This window comes from Podospora pseudocomata (genome assembly GCF_035222375.1).
Source record: "Podospora pseudocomata strain CBS 415.72m chromosome 2 map unlocalized CBS415.72m_2.2, whole genome shotgun sequence".
Classification (NCBI taxonomy): Eukaryota; Fungi; Ascomycota; class Sordariomycetes; order Sordariales; family Podosporaceae; genus Podospora; species Podospora pseudocomata.
The window spans coordinates 619446-634026 of record NW_026946366.1 but is presented as its reverse complement, the minus strand read 5'-3'; the positions used below and the strand labels follow the sequence as shown (position 1 = coordinate 634026).

The following is a 14581-nucleotide window of genomic DNA, read 5'->3' as shown; positions in this document are numbered from 1 at the left end:
GTTGGCTGAAGGGTGGTTAAAGCTTAAAATCTTAGCTCCTACCGAAAGCTACTTCAAAATCAATTAACCTTATTTAATTGTCCACTCCAACAGGAACTGCTGTCCTCTGGTCCCTCTTCTTGCTGGCTCAGGCTCGAGTCATTACTCAATTCGCGCAGGGCTCACCAAGCAATTCAAGTCAATGTCCAGCAACATTCAGTCCGCGCATAGGTGTCTCGATCCCCATTGTTTTATTCAGCCAATCTCAGACAACAATGGAGATGCACCCATACAGGGAGGGCAATGTCCTTTTTATCAGAACACACGAACCTCCGCAGCCATTTGGATTTCAGCACGGGTTCTTCTACGGGGAATCGCCCCGGGAATGGAACAACTACCAAGGCGATGCTGGTTTTCCTTCTCACCTCGACGCTCAAATATCGTATGTCTTTGACAACCCCCCAGTTGAAACTGTTCCGCTAGGCTCTGGGGCTTTTGAGTTCATGATTACAAAAAACTGTCACTAGCCCCAAACAACAGTCTTTCGACGATCGCCATCACCACCGCCCAGCGCTTTTAGACGAAGAAAGTGATGGCCGTCTCAAATATGACCCAGACTACGTCATCTGAGGGCCGTTACTACCCTGAGGAACTCCCCGAGCTTAGGAGAAAGGATCGACATCTGCCACTGGGTGACGAGCCGTACAACGGTGCGGTTGTGGTTGTCAGAAAGGTTCAACTTCGTGGTGATCAAGCACCACGAGAGTATGTTGCCAGGATTTATGATGGGGCTTACTACCCGGTTAGCCTTGAGGCTGAAGTTTGAAGAGCGGTAAGATACCCAGATGATGGAGTCGCTCCAGACTGCGCAACTCGGGCCGATTTCGACTATGCCGCTGAGGCCGCGGCATACCAACTGGTTCGGAAGTCGCCACAGCTAGGACCCGGCCGAGCTACGCTTGGGTTCCATGGCTCATGGACCTTTGCTATACCTGGACCAGCAGGGCATCGATGGGTCCGAATGGTCCTGTTTGAGAAAGCCGACGCCAAACCCATGTCAAAGCTTCTCTGGGAGGCGGAACAGCACAAGGCAGGCCTTCCTCTACTTCCCGAATTCGACAGGCCCAACACCCTCAAGAGTCTGACCGACGCAAATGAGGAACTTTGGTGGTGGTGTGAGATCGATTGCTATGAGTTGCGCCCATACGATGTGTTGGTATGCAAGGACGGCACTGCTAAAATCATTAAGCTCAACCGAACAATTCTCCATTCGTTCATTGAAATATGAAATTTTTCTTCGGCATCCTCGTACGGTGCACCCCGACCTTTCAGAAGACGAGCTCAAAGCCATGGGCGAGCACATTTCGCCTGCGTGGCGGCATTGGCCCTTTGAAGCTGATTCCTACGGCGTACCATCGTGGAAGCTTGTGGAGGCAGAACATCCCGAGGATACGGAAAGAGGTCCATGGGAGGAGTGGGTTCCGGAGTCCTGGTTGGAAAATCCAAAGGAGACAGGGATCTGGTTGTTGGGAACCTACCAGAATGACTCCCGGTTCAGCCCTTTGGACGAATCATTCCTTGATGATGAACACCATAAGGAACTGGCTTCACAACTACTGCAACTGCTTGAGCAGTTAGGCCGTAAGTCAGAGGTGGAGCTTGAGGCTCTTCGATTCGCTGGGGAATTAGATAGCAAGTGTGTTAGCTTGAACAATTATTAATACGGTGAACAAAGAGAGAAAAATGAGGAAGAGAATTTTGGTAACTGAGAGACTCATGTATACCGGAGACTTCCCTGCAAGACCCAATAGAACTTTGTTTTCTTCCGGCTTTCTTTCCGACCGTCAAGCTATCACCTTAGGACGCCGCATCTGAAAGGCGTTGAAAAAATGCTGAGTCAGGATGCCGTTCTCAAGGAGCGGGAGGCGTTGCCATTTTACTTAACCGAAACTTTGATTCTAGGGAAGCCTCCTTATGAATTATCTTTCAAACCCCGATTTTAAATTTTCACCAGACACTTCGGTTTGCTTGCGCTGCTGCCTCGCTTGCTCACGAAGAAGATCAGTTCCATGTGTCGATGCCACACCTCGTACTCATGGGCCCCTCGAAGCAGTGACCTTCACAAGGCTACTTGGCAGCCTGGTTATCGAAGCATGTCGTCACGGTCTTGACTCATTTTAAGCTCCGGCTGCTCGCGCGACTACCACGAATGCATTTGCCCTCGATTACGCTGTGTGATGGGTAAGTAAAACTGCGGAGTCCAGTCGAAGCCACTCTGCAGCCATACGCCATCAAAGATTCCAGAGGGGATTTGAATGGAGGTTTAGAGTTTTGAGGTGTTTGTGGCTTTAGCCAGGTACCTGCAGCTATGTTTTTTCCTTTGCTCCCTGCTGCGTACACCCCAGCTTTATTCCCCTTAATTCTATCACCATCTGAGCCTTAACAAGAAATTCAACATGGAGCAAAAGCAGGATCCAGAAGAACACCCTTACACCAAACGGCACGACTCTTCGCATCAACTCACATGTACTTCCAAGTCCGTTTGGAGAGGCGTATGGGTATGCCTACTGTGGAAAATGGGCCAGGGAGGTGAACAACTACGGTCGCCACTTTCCTCACACGAGAGGGGCTCAACTACAATTTGCTGCGGAAAATCCCCCACTCGAGACGTGTCCTCCTGATAGCGAGGAGTTGGTGTTCACGGTTGCCAAGACGATCTGGGTCCCAAGGACTGGCCTTACGAAGAGGACTACGAAGAGGACCACTCATATGCAGACCTTCTCAGTCTTCAACGCCGAAACCCCCATCTTCCCCTCGACGATGATGAGTATAATGGGCCCATCGTAGTTGCCGGCAGCGTCCAGCTTCCGGGCGAGGGAACGCCCCAAGAATATATCGCCAAGATCTATGACAGCGCGTACTATCCAGTCAGTTGGAATATGGAGTGCCGAAAAGCGGATGATGGTATAGAACCGGACTGCGTGATAGACGCATACAACGAGCTCTGGTGGTGGTGTCAAATCGACCATCGTGAACTTCAGCCCCACGGCGTTCCCATCAAAAAGGACGGCACTGCCATTGTAATCAATTTTCAGAAAGCCATATTTCGAACGTATGACCGATGGTGCCGCGGTCATGGCTGGAGAATCCTGAGGGGGCAGGATTGTGGTTGCTTGAGAACTATTACAACGACTACGGTGCCGTCCTTTTTCGAGGCATTTTGTTGACCTCGAGGATCACACGAATAGAAGCGAAGAAATTTTGTGACTTCTTGAAAAGCTAGGTCGGAAGTCTGTGGCTGAGCAGGAGGCGGGTCAGTTGCTTGAGCTGAATGACGTAGGGAGCTCTGATGAGGAGGGTGAATCATGCTTAGATCGTGACGGCAGGTAGGATGGAGCCATGGGTAGTGGGGATAAATTGGGGGGACTTTTGGCAGCATACGTAGCCTGAGAAGCACCACAATCTTTTCCTCCTCAGTTTGTGACCCTATTTTGAACACAACAATGTGGAAAGAACCCACCGTGACGGCTGGCAATAGATACGTCGTGGACAAAATAATAGAGATTACAAATTGGAATCACGGCTTCAAAACAGAATTAATATGTCTTAAAAGATAGTGAATATGCCTCCGAATGGTATATGAAGACCTTAAAATATATACTATGTGTTGAAAAGATAGTTGGAAGGTATTGAAAGAAAGTAGAGAGGCGTAGTAATTATCTTTCAAAACCTTAACAGATAATTTATAGGTCATGAAGGATAGTAGGTACCTAGTCTATAGGCCTTTCAAAAGATTTGAGAGGCCTGTGATGAGAGTGACGACGTCGTGAAAGTATGTCAATACGCCTTCTAAAACGGTCGAGAGGTGTTTCAGTGCAGTTTAAAGACTTTTAAAGATAGTAAGTAGGCACATTTAGCATAAGCTACAGTCCGGAGGGGTGTTGTGTGGTTACGCCATGGTCTCCCTTAGTGTGTTTCAACGTGGCGTCTCGTATTTAGGCCCTGAAAAGAGTTTCGAACATGACCTTCAACTGTTTTTAAAGTTTTTCAGGAAGGAAGGTTTAAATGGTTGTTCCTCGCACATATCCAAGGCACTCTTCGCTCTCACTTTCTCAATCTCACTTTCCCAATCTTCTCACTTTCTCAACCTGAATTTCGAACTTGTTGAATTTCGAAGCAACAGACATCCACCACCCAGTCTTGAGCTCCCATCTGCAGCCATTTCTGTCGTCGGTCGCTGGTTTTATCTGTCCCTCTCCTTGTGGCTAGGAGAAGAAGGGAAAAGAAACGTAAGATGAAGAGCTTAGGAAAAGTGATGGCCTTGAGCAGGATTACTATGAGAAAAAGAAGTACGGCGGTGAGAAGGATCATGTCGGCGAACGAGATCCGTTTGAAAAAGAGGATGAGGTTGGTGAGAAGGATCATGATGAGATCGTTGAGAGGCTCATATGCAAGTACCTCGCGGTCGATTGGATGGGTATTCTTTTTGCGCGGACGGGAGACGATGTTGCATGTACATTTGTTCGCATGATACCTCTGTACTGAGAAGCAACGGTGAGGGTACCGAGATAATTTGATGTTATAGCTCATATATTATATATCAGACCTTTCTCGAGTCTTGTGTGTAACGGAGGCTCTGGCAAAGTGCAAAACGCTGGCTGAACGGATGAAAAATCGAGCTTCTCGACGTTTGCGGCCCCACCAGCGGATGCAGGTGGCCTTCCTAGCGCAAAGCTTCGTGCTGCGACCACCAGGGGTTGCTGGTTGGCGGACGGAGTCGCATTAGGCAGGGTGTAAGCACCAAGCATCTATGTGCATGTGTAAGCAGCTCCTAGGCCGAACAGTCATGTCACCGCCTAGGTAGTCGTATCTATATGTTCAGACTCACAGAGCAGAGCACGAGATGTAGCACCAATGGTCGCACAATACTTTGTGTAATCCTAAAATTCTACGGCAAAGAAAAAAAGACAAGGGCCTTGACTCGGCTCGGCGGGAACCTCTGCTGGGTTGCAGGGAACATCTGACATCATCGATGGCCCTCATTTGGTAAGCTCCCCACCTGGCTCAGCTTCTGGATCATCGAAGAAGGCTGCAAGTGCGACAGAAAACGGCCTTTGATGCCACAGACCACCATGATATTGCTATCCTATTTATCGGCAGTCAGAAGGCCGGTGAGGTTTCTTTTGCTGAAACCCGTCGGGACTGTTGCTCAGGACCCCTCTCTCATCACTCAGTAGGTGGGCGTATAGATCTCCCGCCCATGAAATACATTCCCGGCCCGGCTACGAACCTATGACCCCTCCCGCCGTGGTGGATGGCTCAAGTTCCTTTGCGTGCTCCCGTGCGTCGTCGGCATACCTCTCCAAGATATAGCTATACTCGCGGAAGCGGACAGATACAGTACATGCGCTGTGTGTGGGAGATAGTGGAAGATAGGTAGTTTTGCTTACCATTGCAGCTGCCTTTTTCCAGGACCACCCCAGACCAACCCCACCAGACTAGTGCCAAATGACAACGAAGTTCCAGTTCCAGTTCCAGCGTTTAAACCGCCGCTGGACCCGTCCAGGATTCTCACTTTTCCCCATTGCTGGCGATCTCAGAGGGAAAGCATTTCCCATTTTCTTGTTTTCTTCCCGTCCACCACCAATCAACGACGTTTTCCCAGACGTCTTCCCCCGCGCAACACCGACGTCTGGTTCCAATTGACGAACGACAGACACACGTATCCGAGACAGTCACCAACATTACAATTTCGTGGTTGCGCCACGACAACGCGGCCGAAATGGCTTTCGCCGCGTGCTCGTGGCCCATATGGCGGACCGACGATTTTACACAATGCTTCAAGCAGGAGTAGGTCCCTACTGTTGCACTCCGTCAAAAAAGAATAATCGCTGACAGTCTCGCTCGCTTCAACCTGCAGCTATCTTAGTGTCTTGCTGCCCTTAATCGTAATAGGAATCTCGTTTCTCCAGCTCGCTCTGTACAACACTTTCCGCGCCGTCAGGTTAAAACGACGCCGAGGATACGAACCTCTCACCAATGGCGTCACTCCGATTTCGCCTCCGAACCACACAGACCTCCCGGTCGATGAAGAGCCAACACTCGAAAGCGACGACGATGAGGGTCTGGTCATCAATGGCGGCCGGCTTGCGCTGGTCAAAACCACAACCAAGGGATCCATCGTGCAAGCTGATACACCACCCGGGCAGACTCTCTCTGTGGTCGTGGAGGAGCTTGCTATTGCAGGCCTGGTCGCTGTCAATATGATTGGATTGTTGTACGACGTCGAGGTCAAGAACGGCCTGGCTGGTATTGCTGGCCTGACCGTCTGGGTCTACGTCCTGCTCCTTGCAACTCTCCGACTTTTTCTGGGAAATACCCAATGGCGGGTCCCGAGGTTGTGGAATCACACGGCCGCCATCTACAGCTGCCAGTGGCTCTTCGCCCTGGTTCTCTTCCGATCAGTCTTGATTCACACGGTCTCTCAGATGACGCAGGTTCTGGTGATGACCGAGTTTGCCTTGACCTCTGTTCTTTTTGGTATGGCTATCAGCACCCGGAAGGGCAACAAAACGGTGCTTCTGGAGTGGGAAGATGGCATTCCGCCCGGTCGTGAAAACCTGGCTTCGCTGTTCTCGCACTACACCTTCTCCTGGGTCGACTCGATCGTGTGGGATGGCTGGAAAGAACCACTAGAGCTCAAACGAGTCTGGAATCTACTTCCTAGGGACAAGGCCGCTGCCATTCTCGCTGCTTATCGCCAAGCCAAGAAGACCACCTCGCTGGCCTTCCATTTGGTCAAGTTCTTCAAGGGGATGCTTTTTGCCCAGGCTGCCTGGGCCATCGTGTCTGGTGTCTTCACGTTTGCGCCCACTCTTCTTCTCAAGGCCATTTTGGAATACGTCGAGAATCCAACCGAAGCACCCAGGAACGTCCTGTGGCTCTATGTTATTTTACTTCCTGTCACGGACATCATCCGGTCTGTTGGAGATGCGCAGGCCTTGTGGATTGGCCGCAAGATTTGCATCAATATTCGAGCTATCCTGGTCGGCGAGATTTATGCCAAGGCATTACGGAGAAAGGCAGCTGCGGGCAAAGATTCCGCGCTTGGGGCTGACAAGAAGAAGGACGAGACCCCAAAGACGGACGGCATCATCTCCAAGGCCAAGAGGCTGTTGGGGCTCGGGAAGAAGGACAGCCAGGCTACCGTAAACGAGGAGGCTGATGCTTCCAAGAAGGACGCCAAGGCTGCCGACGCTGACGAGCAGGCCAACAACGGCACCATCATCAACTTGATGTCGGTTGACAGTTTCAAGGTGTCTGAGGTCACGGCCTACTTGCACTTCCTGGTCGCGTCTGCTCCTACTCAGCTGATCGTGTCCATTCTTCTTCTCTACCAGGTCATGGGTCTAAGTGCCATCCCGGGCTTCATTGTCATGGCTCTGCTTCTCCCAATCAACATTGCCTTCGGCAAGGGCTTCAACAAGACCCAGAAGAAGATCATGAGCGCCACGGACAAGCGTATCCATACGACCAACGAGGTCCTGCAAAATATCCGCATCATCAAGTACTTTGCCTGGGAGCATCGTTTCGCCAAGATCGTTGACGAGAAGAGGAAAGCTGAGCTACAGGCTTTGCGCAAGAGGTTCATGCTTTGGGCTGCTGCGGTGGCCGTCTGGAACACCGTCCCCATCTTGATCACTTTCTTCTCGTTCTTTGTCTACACCGTCATCGAGAAGAAGCCTCTGTATCCCTCCGTCGCCTTTACCGCCATTTCTCTGTTCATGCTTCTCCGGTACCCCCTCGATCAGCTTGGTGACATGATCGCCCACGTTCAGGAGTCAAAGGTCTCTATTGATCGTATTGAGGAGTTTCTCTCCGAGGAGGAGACTGAGAAGTTTGAGCAGCTGGGTGAAGACAACATTGACGAGAACGGAGAGAAAGCCATCGGCTTCAGAAACGCCACTTTCATCTGGGGTAGCAAGTCCACTGTGCAAGACGATGGATCTATGGCGTTCCGCCTGCTCGACCTCGATGTTGACTTTAAAATTGGCAAGCTCAATGTCATCACCGGGCCTACGGGCTGTGGCAAGACTTCGCTGTTGATGGCCTTGCTTGGCGAGATGACCATCATGAATGGCCGTGTTCTTCTTCCCGGTGGTCGCAGCCGTGAAGACGTTCGTCCGGATCCCGAAACCGGTCTTGCTGAGACATGCGCCTACGTCGCCCAGCAGGCTTGGCTTGTGAACGCTAGCATCAAGGAGAACATTCTCTTCTCTGCCCCATTCGATGAGGAGAGATATCGCGACGTTATTGTGGCCTGTGCCTTGGAACACGACCTGGAGATCCTCGACAACGGTGATGAGACTTTGGTGGGCGAGAAGGGCATCACCCTTTCGGGCGGTCAGAAACAGCGTATCTCGCTTGCCCGTGCCGTCTACTCGAACTCGAAGCACCTGCTTTTGGATGACTGCCTGAGCGCTGTTGATTCTCATACTGCCCAGTGGATCTTTACCAACTGCATCATGGGACCTCTGATGGCACATCGCACCTGCATTCTCGTCTCACACAACATCCCTCTCTGCGTCCCGCCTGCCGACTTTGTCTTGACCATGAGCAACGGCCGTGTCACAGGCCAGGGTACCCCCAAGGAGCTGATCGAAGCGGGCAAGCTCGGAGAAGATGCTATTCCCAAGTCTACCGCAGGATCTGCCCACGTGTCTCGTGTTCCCTCTCGTGTCCCATCCAGTGTTGGAGAGGAGAGTGGCGATACCCTGCTTAACGAAGCTGACAGAAGTTCACAAAAGAGCAAGCCAAAGTCGCCCAAGAAGGAGCCCAAGAAGCAGGATGCCCTGGAAGAGACCAAGGCTGTTGGTGCGGTCAAGTGGCCTGTGATGAAGCTGTACCTTGGTTCCATGGGTGGCTGGGGTTTCTGGCTCTTGGCTGGCCTTGTCTTCTCGGCGCAACAACTTTCCGGTGTTGCTTCCAACCTGTGGATCAAGGAATGGGCTAACCAGTACACCCTCAACGAGACCGCTTCCGCCCGGTTCAGCATGAGCTCTTACAGCTATTCAGCCCAGACCTTGTCGCCGACGTATTTTGCTTCGATTGCTAACTACGTCAAGGGCGATAGCACGACGTTCTCGGCTGCCGACAATAAGGATGTTGATGTCATCTACTACTTAACTGTACTGGCACTGATTGGAGGTGCTGGTGCCTGTGCGGCGCTTGTGAGGGATCTTTGGATCTTCTTTGGCTCTCTGACTGCCTCCTGGAAGCTTCATGATCGTTTGATGAAGGCGGTGACCGGAGCAAGGTTCAAGTTCTTTGATGTTACCCCTCTGGGTCAGATCATGAACCGATTCAGCAAGGATCTGGAAGCTGTGGATCAGGAAGTGGCTCCTATCGCTATTGGCGTCATGGCTTGTCTTCTCGGTATTACTGTCACTGTTGTTTTGATTGCCTACATCACCCCAGCGTTCTTGATTCCGGGAGTGTTCATCACGGCTGCCTACGTTTTCCTCGGCCAGTTCTACCTCCACTCATCGCGGGACCTGAAGCGTTTGGAATCCGTCGAAAGAAGCCCGCTGTTCCAGCAGTTTGGAGAGACACTGAGCGGTGTCACAACCATTCGGGCCTACGGTGACGAGCGCCGCTTCATCAGAGACAACCTTGCCAGAATCAACAAGCAGTTGCGTCCATTCATCTATCTTTGGGCCGCTAACAGATGGCTCGCCTTCAGAACTGATCTGCTGGGCGACTTTGTTGCATTCTTCGCCGGTGTATTTGTTATCATCAGCCTTGGCAAGGTCGATCCAGGGTCTGCTGGTATCTCGCTGAGCTATGCTATTGGTTTTGCTGACAATATCCTTTGGCTGGTGCGTCTTTATGCTATGAACGAGCAAAACATGAACTCAGTCGAGCGTATCAAGGAGTACCTGGATGTGGAGCAGGAAGCCGAGGCCATCGTGGAGAAGAACCGCCCAGACAAGAACTGGCCCGCTCAGGGGTCCGTCGAGTTCATCAACTATTCCACTCGGTACCGCAAGGAGCTGGATCCCGTTCTGCGCAACCTCACGTTCAAGATCGAAGCGCGTGAGAAGATTGGCATTGTCGGAAGAACCGGAGCTGGCAAGAGTTCACTCACACTGGCCATCTTCCGCGCCTTGGAAGCCGATGAGGGTAAAATCTTGATTGACGGTGTGGACATTGGTCAGGTTGGTTTGCGCGATCTGCGTGAGGGTATCACCATTGTGCCCCAGGAGCCCACACTCTTTATGGGAACCATTCGAACCAACTTGGATCCGTTTGACTCGTACACTGATACCGAGATCTTTGCTGCCCTCCGCCGTGTACAGCTCATCGGCCCTGACGAGATGGCTCTTGGTTCTGCACCTATCCCTCCCGCCACGACCGCCGTCGAGTCTATCGCTGCTTCTGAGGAGCCATCACGGCCGCCCACGGCCACGAACAAGAACATCTTCCTGGATCTCTCCTCTCCTGTCACCGAGTCGGGCAACAATCTTTCTCAGGGCCAGCGTCAGCTTCTCTGCCTGGCACGGGCGCTGCTCAAGAACCCCAGCGTGTTGGTCATGGACGAGGCCACTGCCTCGATCGACTATGCCACTGACGCCGCCATCCAAGGCACGATTCGTGAGCTTACCAGCACCATCATTACGATTGCCCATCGCCTGCAAACAATCGTTGATTATGACAAGGTCTTGGTTCTTGACAAGGGTCAGATCGTCGAATACGACCATCCATACAAGCTCCTGAAGAAGGCCAACGGTACCTTTAGGAGCATGTGTGAGATGAGCGGTGATTTCACCTCGCTGCAGGCTGCTGCCAAGAAGGCATTCAAGACCACCCAGCTGGTAGATGTCGATGATGACGAGGAGGAGGTTGTGGCATCATCGTCAGGATCCCAGGCCGGAAGCGGAACCACTGCTACGGCCAACTCAGAGCAACCGGGTGGGTCAACTGCCTAGAAAGCTATTCTGAGGATGATATATGAGGAAGGAAGAATAATTGGGGCGCAAAAGAGGAGGAACATGGCGTGAAAAGTTAGAAGCACAATAAAAGAAGGGTGTTGGTAACCATCATTGGACTGGGATTGTGTGCATGCTGTGGTTTTTGCTTTTTTTTGGGAATTAAGGGTACAAGGAACGTGAGGTGTTTGGAACTCTTGTAAATAAAAGGGGATAATTGGTATTGTCTTGTCGAGCATCTGTGGACATGACTAGTCCAGAACAGCGGCAGCATAACTTTGCATGATAAGATTGGAGGGAGAAGGGATGGATGGTATTGGTATGGCTTTTTGCTTGCTGGCTGGTCTTGGGGTTGAGACTGTAGGACTAGAGCATAGCGAGCATGATAGATGTGTATTTTGCTGTTACAGTCAAGAGATGCCAGTTACGGTTTGTGCTTGTCCGTCTGTTTGAGTTGCTGAAGGTATCACGTCTCACTTTGATTCCACCAAGAGGCAGCAAAATATGCGAATGTCTGTGTGTTTGATATTCTTTCCGAACACTTGAAGAAATATTCTCATTAAACTGAGGAATTATGCTACGTAAATACTATTCGTTGTCGTCTTTATGTTTTGAGATCTTACATTGTATGAGCGGGCAGTGAGATGAGAATGGGCTTCCTACCCCGCCATTGTTGGGGCGAGCTCTCAGCTTGCCCCACCATGAGCCAAAGCTCCCTTTTGCAACTGCCACTCTCACTCACTCAGTAATCACCACTCACTCGCTCACTCGCTCATTCTCATCACGGCTCAAATTGTTCGTACTCCAAGCATCATAGAGAAAACAGTTTGGTCTATACGCCGGCAAAATGAGCGCCCCAAACGAAAAGACCCCCGCGAAGAAAGCCGGCAAGGAAATCCCACACCCTAGACGAATCCTTGCCGTGTCGTTGGCGCAGTCAGCTGGGGAGTTGAGTGCTGTTATCAAAGGTTAGTTCATTTTACATTTCCTTACTTTCTCAACCACATAGTTGCGGGGTGCTTTGGTGATATCTTTCCAATCCATGCTTTCCTGTTTATCAGATCTCACCCCCTCCTCCTCCCTCCTCACTCCCCAATACAGTTATTAACATTTCATAGAACTCACCGGATCCCACCCCCTCCCATCAGACTCAACCGATGATGAAAACACCCCCTCCCTCGCGGGAACAACCCACCTTTTACCCCTTTCCACACAATACTACACCGCCTCTGTCCCCATCTGGCTTGATCTTGTCTCTTCTCCGCAGGAATGGTCAAGTTCGTTTTTGTCGGAGGAGGCAAAGGAGGTGTTGCTGGTTTTGGGGGGGGTTATTATTGTTGTCGAGCTCTCTCCTTCTTTGTCTTCCAGCATATCAACATCAACAGTAACAGAGCATCAAAGATTGGTTAAAGAGGTTGGGAAGGTGGTCAGGGAAGGGTTGGGAGGGTGGGAGTGGGATGGTGTCGGGCTTGTTATTGGTGTTAGCCAGCAGGCCATAATGGGGGAGGACGACGTGTTGGATGAGTGGGAGGATGTTGCTGCCGAGGCGGGGTTGGAGTTTGTGGTTTATACCAAGGGCAGAGAGCAGGAGGAAGGGAAGAGGAATGAGTATGGGGAGAGGATGGGGATTGCGAGGGTGAGGGAGGCGTTGGAGGCTAATGATTGGTCTGGGGGAGGGGCACCAGGGGAGGAGGGGGATGGTTTGGGTTTTGGGGAGGGGGATGAGGATGACGATAAAGAGTTTGACCCTAAGGGGTTGGGGTATGGCTATGACAGGGAGGATTTTGAAGGGTTGAAGAGGGCGATTTGGGAGCAGATTGGGGAGGAGATTGACACCACGGGGGAGGGGAAAGGGAAGGAGGAGGAAGGGGAGGAAGTGATTGGGGATGATGATATCAGGAGCCTGGAGCAGATGATGGTCAAGTTGCGGGCTGTGAGGGATATGAGTGCTGGTTTGCCGGAGCAGCAGAGGAAGAGGATGGCTAAGCAGGCTGTGGAGGAGGTTATGAGGGAGCTGTGAGCTGTGGTGGTGGGTAGAGCTGTCTTGGATTGGGTAGTAGAGGGTTGAACCTCGACCCGACTTGAGACTGATAGCGACCCGGAATCTATACTGGACTTTGCTGAGGTCATACCGGTACCGGGATGATGTCTTTTCCAAAGAATATCCACATCTAAAGAAACACAGTATGGTACTGTATACATCACCACATATGATATATATATCCCCATACATTGTCAGAGATATCCCCCGCCAAGACACATAAACATCCAACTGACCTTCCGATCCCAGGTTGGACCTCCCGTTACAGATTGATGGGGCAGACAACCCTGCGTAGAAGGCCAAGCCGAGACGGTGAAGAATGCCACTCTCCTTCTGCCGCCGGAAAGGCATTATTGCAGCAGGTTCCCTTTTGTGGGGAAGAACGTTCTTCGGTTATGTCAGAGAGTTCCAAAAAATGGCAGGTCAAGGTAGCAATCAAATGGCAGTGTAGATCGGTGCATATCCGCCTTTTTCGTTACCTATGCTGTTGTTCTGTTACAGAATTATTATTATCCTGCCGCTTGCATGATTCTGATGTTGACGTGGCAGGTGTTGAAGGGGTTGTAGGGTTCGGGAAGAGGATGGTTGATGGCTTAAACCAGGTTGAAGTGAGCCGGTTTTTTTAATAATAGATCGATCCAAAACAGCATCGAAGGGGAGCGTTATCTGGGGTAGGTCCATACAAACACAACCTGTTCCCGATATTGACAGGGTAGGTAGGGTGTGTCGTCCTGTAGTTTACTTCAGATTCCGGAGTCAACCGCGATTTCAATGGGCGGAGGGACGGTCCAAGCCGCCTTTCGGCACAGCCTGCCGTGCTGAGCGGGAAGTAGTCGTCGAAGAGGCTTGAATTCGGTGAACCAAGCGCCGGCTTCACAACCATGTTTGACTTACAAGTGGTCACCATCAACAGGGAAGAAGCCCTCACCGTCGGCAATGTACACCATCTCAACACCTTACCGGATTTCTGTAAGCGTCGTCTCTTGGCGTCCAATGACGGCGCAGAATCCAGAGTGCTGTCCAACCTCAGGGCTGGCACCGAGCGCCACTGTCTTGGACAACTCCAGCTCCCCCACGGCCGATTGGACTGCGGGGTTTCCAGAACTTTTTTCAGGTGATGCCTCCCCCCCCCTTTTTGGCTTCCTTCCTTGACTTTCAACGGCCAATACAAGGTGGTATCTTGTAGATGTTCTTCAAAGATCGGTACTTTTGGAAGCCTTGAAGGAAGAAACTGACTGACTTTGTCCAGTCATTTTTTTGGGGGCCGCCATGCCTTTCTCACCACCTATGCATGAACAACACGTCGACCCTCCTCCAATCAGGCTGCCTCCGGTTCCAGCGCATGAACCTGTGCCTGCAGCCTCACGACTGCCCACCGATCTTGTTGTCAAGCCCGTGCCGCGTGTATTGAGCAAGAGATCCTGAGTTAGAAAAGCATGTCAACATGATGAAGAGCATGATATCTGTGTGTACATAGACATAAGTTGTGAGTTGACCACCCCGAAGAGCCCGTGCTCCAGAGTTGCCGAGAAACCCCTCCGCAAAAACCGAAACGATGCTACCTACCATTGCC

The 14581-nt window shown here is 51.3% G+C and overlaps 3 protein-coding genes across 3 annotated transcripts; all 3 read left to right on the top strand.

Annotated features, from left to right (window-relative positions):
* Positions 1-586: 586 nt before the first annotated feature.
* QC762_206485 (uncharacterized protein) lies at positions 587-1700 on the top strand (the record flags this gene model as incomplete). The annotated part of the gene is given in 4 exon segments (XM_062887550.1): positions 587-681; positions 746-811; positions 817-1152; positions 1229-1700. Coding segments are annotated over 4 exon segments (969 nt in total).
* A 3207-nt stretch (positions 1701-4907) lies between these two features.
* Positions 4908-11462, top strand: YBT1 (Transporter of the ATP-binding cassette (ABC)). Its single transcript, XM_062887549.1, has 2 exons — positions 4908-5829; positions 5900-11462. The coding sequence occupies exons 1-2, from the start codon at positions 5762-5764 to the stop codon at positions 10965-10967; spliced, it is 5136 nt and encodes a 1711-aa protein (XP_062745664.1). The 5' UTR covers positions 4908-5761; the 3' UTR covers positions 10968-11462.
* Positions 11463-11673: 211 nt separating this feature from the next.
* QC762_206470 (uncharacterized protein) lies at positions 11674-13624 on the top strand. The gene is made up of 3 exons (XM_062887548.1): positions 11674-11935; positions 12086-13201; positions 13258-13624. The coding sequence occupies exons 1-2, from the start codon at positions 11815-11817 to the stop codon at positions 12985-12987; spliced, it is 1023 nt and encodes a 340-aa protein (XP_062745663.1). The 5' UTR covers positions 11674-11814; the 3' UTR covers positions 12988-13201; positions 13258-13624.
* Positions 13625-14581: the final 957 nt, after the last annotated feature.